Below are 5,766 nucleotides of genomic sequence, written 5' to 3'. Positions count from 1 at the left end.
GGCTTGGCCACGCCACGCTCAGGTTTATCCACATCAGGGTGCGAGGTTCTCCTTCCCTCTCTGTCCTATAACATCGAATAGAGAAAAGCTGGAAGTGTTCACTTCATCCACTTCACTGCCAGCTCCCAATTTCTGTGAGAATCTGAGTAAGTGGAAAAGGAGGATAGATTTTGTCTGAAGATAATTTAGAATGTGTCTTTCATATAACAAATGAATGACCTCTGTACACACCTGTATAAATCACACACGTGTCTAGGAAAAACACACAGAAAAAATAGACTTCTAAATTTATCATCCTTTTCCTGTTCTTCTCCATTTACCAGACAATAGAAATAATAACAGAGCTATACCTACGGATCAAACAATGTCACAAGTTATATCCTCGCCAAATCTACAGTTTCACAGGCTCAGGGTGCTGTGGGGATAATCACAAAATTGACAGGAATTGTGCAGTAATTTGGAATACATTAATATTGGAATATGTAATATGGAATTCTAACAATTTACATAGAACATTTAAATTTTTCCTTGACAGTAAAACACAGACACGATCTCTTTCCTTCCACTTCAAGGCTGAAAACTGACAGGAGCAATGTCTTCACTTACAGAAAACTGAGTCTCAATGAAGAATGATATCAGCTAAAAATCATAAAAACAGAATCCAGAGCGTAAGTATTTAATTAAAATCTTTGTGCTTCTGTAGACTAGAAATGATTGCAGAAGAAACAGAAATCCATAGCACAGGACTTCTCTTCCCATTATATTTTACAACATTTGGCCCCAGCAGTACAATGACATTTTTGTAAATACCAAGAACAAAAACCCCTCCTCCTCCTCCTGGTCCCTCTTGCCCGGGGGCTCGATGCTTTCCAGCTGCACCAATCCAGCCATCCACACGAGTGCCCTGGAACTCCAGTGTGCGACAGAGCAGCGCTGGGGAGGCAGACGTTGCGCTGTGAAGGGCTTTTGTCACCCACAGCACCCCCGTGAAGTTTGATTCCACATTTCAGGGCTTTTCCCAAACCTGATCCATCTGTTTGCCGTGAGACCTTTGGCTGACACCACTCGTGGTTTGGGAGATCCCTAATCCAGTCTTGAGACAGTCAGGCTTCCTGCTACACTCAAAAGCAATGAAAAATGTCAGGTGGAATGAATCCAAGGTGGGGGGAAGCAGTAGCACCAAGGTGAGGGCCATTCCAGCTACAGAGTGACTCCAGGAAAAACAAAGGACTCAACAGGTACTGCCACCAAAGGTCTGCGAGATGTTGCTGTGCTGCCAGAACCAAGGTGCTCCAACCTAGAACAGAATCGACAGGGACATGGAAAACAGGCACACACAACCCAGCAAAGACCACTTCAGAACTTTGGAAATAGGATGTTGTGCTTTCCAAAAGGACAGAAAACGGGAATCAGTGACCCAGCTGCACCATGCCCTGCTCGGGGGCCACAAACCACACTCAAGGCTCAGTAACACACCTGGCTGAGGCTCCCCTAGGCCTGGGGGTGGTTTTGGGGACACAATCTGACCCAGACCTTGGCACAGGAACAGGGAACTCCCCCTTGAGACAAACACAACAGAAATAAAACCTGTGAAAAACTCTGCTTCACACCAGAAGGGTTTGCAGGAGGCAGAACCACTCTGCAGAGTTCAGAGTGATAAACACCAGGCTTGCAGCACAGGAAAATATGAATATTTAATATGTTTACTAAGCAATCTCTGTCACTCCTGTTGTGCATCGATATAGAACTAAATCCCCTCGTTTACATTCGGGTTTCCCTCACAGATCTGATCAGCACAACACAGACACAGCTGGAAAGTGCAACATGCCTTTGGTTTCCTCAGCTCCGGAAGCACTTTTGGAATGGCTGGAGCCACAGAGGACCTGGGGATAAGGATGTTATTTGAACAGGTGAACATCCCATTACAGCTGGAAAAGGCCATGAACTAAAGCTGGGCTCATTCTGGCAGATCCATGAATTTTACAGCCATTCTGTGATGTCAAGAAATTGGGAGGAATCCCCCATTAGGCAAAGCTTCAGTGAACTCCTGAAGCCCCTCAGATTCAGATTTACATCATAAGGAACAACTGAGAAAGAGCTGGCAAACCAAGGGGCAGCTCCAACACAAGCTGCCCCCTTCCAGAGTCCATCCATCCATCTCTCCATCAGCACCACCACAGCCCCGGAGGCCGGGGCTGCCCAGGGGACACGGCTGCACCAAGCAGATGTAAAGGTAATGTTCTGTACATTTTATTTCAATAAAGACATAAGACAAACAGCGTAAAGATGCCCAGATGCCCTAAAGATAAATACATTTAAAAGATTCTCATTAAAATGAATCTGTAGTATTTCTTTCCTGCAAGCAAAATACCTTTCTTTAAATACAAAAAAAATCAGTATTCTGAATTGCAAATGTTTTCACTTTTTTGCAGAAAATCTGCCATGATGATTTTGTTTTTAATGAATAAGGATTTTCCACAAAACAGGCTTGCTCTACATGCTAAGTTTTAACAGTTCAGTGACACCATGTGCTAGCTACATACACAACAGATAATATAGTAAGAAAACACTCAACCTGATGAAAAGTTAAAATCTTCATTAATACACTGGAAAAAGTTGACATAACTCATGCCTTTTAAAATCAAAAATACAAAAATTAAATGTTTTGCTAAAAAGATTTTCCTTATTTTAAGGACTCATTTGAAAATGAAGCTGCATGTAATTTGTACAATAAAATTGTACAAGTAAACAGGTAATATACATAAAAAATTAATTGACATACTTCTCAATTATCAGCTGTCCACCTTTAATTTCCAATACTGTACTTTCTTATCAAGCATACAAAATAGCAAACTTCTCTTTAGAAAAAGTGCCGTTCTGTGACATCTTTTACACAAAACCAGTCCGAGCCTGTGGCATGGTAATGCAGTCGAGAGGCAAAGCTTCCTAACTTGTACAAATTCTACCTTCCATAAAAAGCCTCCGGAAAAGAAGATTCCCACCGCTATAAAAATATCACCTCCGGGGCGCTGCATTAGGAGCCACGGCCGGGCCTGTTCCCTCGGGAAACCAGTGGGATGGCAGGGGAGCCCTGCCCCAGAGAGGCTGATTGGAACCAGGAGTGTCACAGCGAGCCCAGCCCGGGCGGCGCCCCGAGCACGGAGCCCTGCCCAGAGGTGCAGTCCTGGAGCAAACGGGCAGCAGGAGCGGCCTCGCCGGACCTGCCAGGTGACCACGGCTCGTTCTGCTCCCAGGCCCGTGCACAGCAGAGTGTGAGGTATTCCTTGTCCATCGTGGTGCCACTGCCAGGTGTGCTCTGTCCGGAGTACGTGCCATCGCAATGGTTTAGAATATTCCGAATATTAGTAATTCTTATCTTCGTCTTATCTAGCCAGTCTCTTGATTTTTGAAAAGATTTCGACTACAGTAGAATATTACAGAAAGAAAATATAAATGCAGGGGGGTTTTTTTTTCTTTCTAAATGAAACTTACGTGGGCTAAAACTAGAGAATATTTTTAAACAAATATACAGGATGCAGGCAGACAAAGCAGGGAAACGGCCAGCCAACTGTTTAATAAAAAACTAACAAAATTTGGCTATTTCCAGAAAAACTATGAAGCGCCTCAACTAAAAGGAATGCATAATGAAATTCTAATCTAATACAGGTCAAAAATGTAAAAAGGTTATAAACCTTAACAGGAAAAATAAAACAACTTTTACTGGCCATTCCTGTTGAAATGAGAATCTTAAAAGTAACAGAAAAGTGGCTACAAACCCACTTAGAGCACCAAACAGAGAGAAAATCCGAGTCCATTTTCAATCTCTGTTGTATCATAAAATCCTGTGTTTCTACAGGTCAAACTGCTGGTGGCAGAAACAGAATTTTCTTTATAAACTGCAGATGTCCTGTACATAAAAAATTTCCTTGGAGTTGCACTAGTTCTAAAGACTTTTCTGTTCTAGCCTCCCTACTGCGGGTACTGGATTGTACTGATGGCGGCAACCTCAGGTGTAGAAAGTCTCTTTCTGTAACCCTTGATCATTGTTGGGCACCAAAGATAAGAAAAGCAAGACGGGGTACAAAAATGCAAAATTTCAACAGTAATGGCAATGTTTTGTATTAGTCCAACAGGGTCCTGCATTTCCTCCCCTCGGCAGTGAGAGCAAAGGCTTTAATCGGGGGGTAGCAAATCATGCAAGCGAAATCTGTCTCTGATGTGAGGTCGGACGTCTTCGTTCTGTGGGGGAAAGGGCAGGTTTAGGAGAATAAACACAGCCAGAAACCACACTGCAGCAGGGCTCCTTATCTAACACCCCTATTTTAATGTAACGAATATAAACCATGAATTATGTCATTCCAGAGACTTAGAGAAGTAACTCCATAGCATCCACAGCAGTTCAGGAGTAATTTATTTGCCTTTTAGGAATAAAGACACACAGCACAGCCAGCAACAGGCACTATGTTATCAAACTGCTCAGAGATTCCCAATTTCCTTAAGACTGATGTCGCAATCCCACAGCCCTGCATTTACAGCACAGTCAGCAACAAGTCCCCTTTTTGCTGTGTGAACACGTCCCTGAATCTTCATCAGCCTCTATCTCAGTGACTCAGAAAAGCTTACAATAGGTGAAAATATTAAAGGAGCTCACTGACAGTTTTGAGGAAGGCCACAGAAAGCAAACTCTTACCAGCTCTACGAGTTTCTCCAGAAATGGAATCAACTTTAGGAGTTCATTATCATTTTTATCCATGAACCAGCTTTCTATAGGAATTCCATTGGAAAGCTAAAGTTAAAATAGGAAAAAAAAAACATCAACACACGACTTATACTTAATTTGTCTACAAATATGACTTGTGAAATAGCATTTGGGGGGAAAATGTTTCAAGTTACAGATTTATGAGTATTGTTCCCACAGCTTGGTTTGCAAACTTCAATACAAATGTAAGCCCCAAACTTACATAAGAAGTGAAATCCAAGTGTGAGGTTTCCCTGTCTCCCCTCAGGAAGTTTGCCCCCTCTGAGGTGTCTCCCACCCCAGCCCCTCACCTGGTAAGCAAAGGCTTGCGGTGAATTGTCGATGATGATGGTTTTGGAGAGGTCTCTGCCCAGGATGTTTAAATCCTTGATGTAATTCCCTTGTACACACACACAATGCTCGCGGAAGAGTCGATGCCTGTCATTAAAGGGAAATACTCATTAATTAGACCAAGGACAACATCCACACTGCACCAGGAGCTTTGCCAAACGTTATCCAGTTTTTTCTCTTCTGATCTCCTGTTAGAGAATTGCACCCTTTTTCTGCTCTCTTTAGAGATTTTTACTGGTAAAATGTGCAGTTCAGGTGATTCTGCGCTAACCCAGTTCTGGGGGTGGGGGTTTGTATTTATTCAGGCTCTTCTTTCTGACCCCTTTCACAGACAGGCCGACAAAGGGACCCAGAACACCCCAAGAATCTGCTAAGCCCCAGGTGCTGCAGAGAGCCAGTTTACTGGGGTTTATCATCCCTTTATTCTGTCTCAGCCCTCACAGAACGGGGCCTCCCTGTGCCACCTCATGCCAGAACACAAAGTGTCACAAGGAATGTTTCCTTTTCTGTTACACCTCTGCTGGCAATTAACCTATTTCAGTTATTTCATTTCAAAAACAAAGCCTTGGGGCCAAAACATCCCATCAACTCCTTCCCTTCCCACTAGTCTGCTCCCATGTAATTTATGAAAGAAGAAATGGACGGATTGACTAAAAGGACTCCGGTTAAAAAACCAG

General features: G+C 43.2%; 1 protein-coding gene across 1 annotated transcript in view; it reads right to left on the bottom strand.

The window, feature by feature from the left end:
- Nucleotides 1–2,228: 2,228 nt before the first annotated feature.
- CTDSPL2 (CTD small phosphatase like 2) overlaps nucleotides 2,229–5,766 on the bottom strand; it is a 14,564-nt gene continuing 11,026 nt past the window's right edge. The window contains exons 10-12 of the mRNA XM_008637369.2: nucleotides 5,050–5,176; nucleotides 4,691–4,786; nucleotides 2,229–4,239 (exon numbers count right to left, since the gene is read on the bottom strand). Coding sequence (XP_008635591.1) covers nucleotides 4,174–4,239; nucleotides 4,691–4,786; nucleotides 5,050–5,176 — 289 coding nt within the window. The 3' untranslated portion in view covers nucleotides 2,229–4,173. The remainder of the gene's footprint in view (nucleotides 4,240–4,690; nucleotides 4,787–5,049; nucleotides 5,177–5,766) is intronic.

The sequence above is a fragment of the Corvus brachyrhynchos genome, unplaced genomic scaffold (genome assembly GCF_000691975.1).
Source record: "Corvus brachyrhynchos isolate BGI_N302 unplaced genomic scaffold, ASM69197v1 scaffold200, whole genome shotgun sequence".
NCBI lineage: Eukaryota > Metazoa > Chordata > Aves > Passeriformes > Corvidae > Corvus > Corvus brachyrhynchos.
This window is presented reverse-complemented; position numbering and strand designations above follow the sequence as displayed.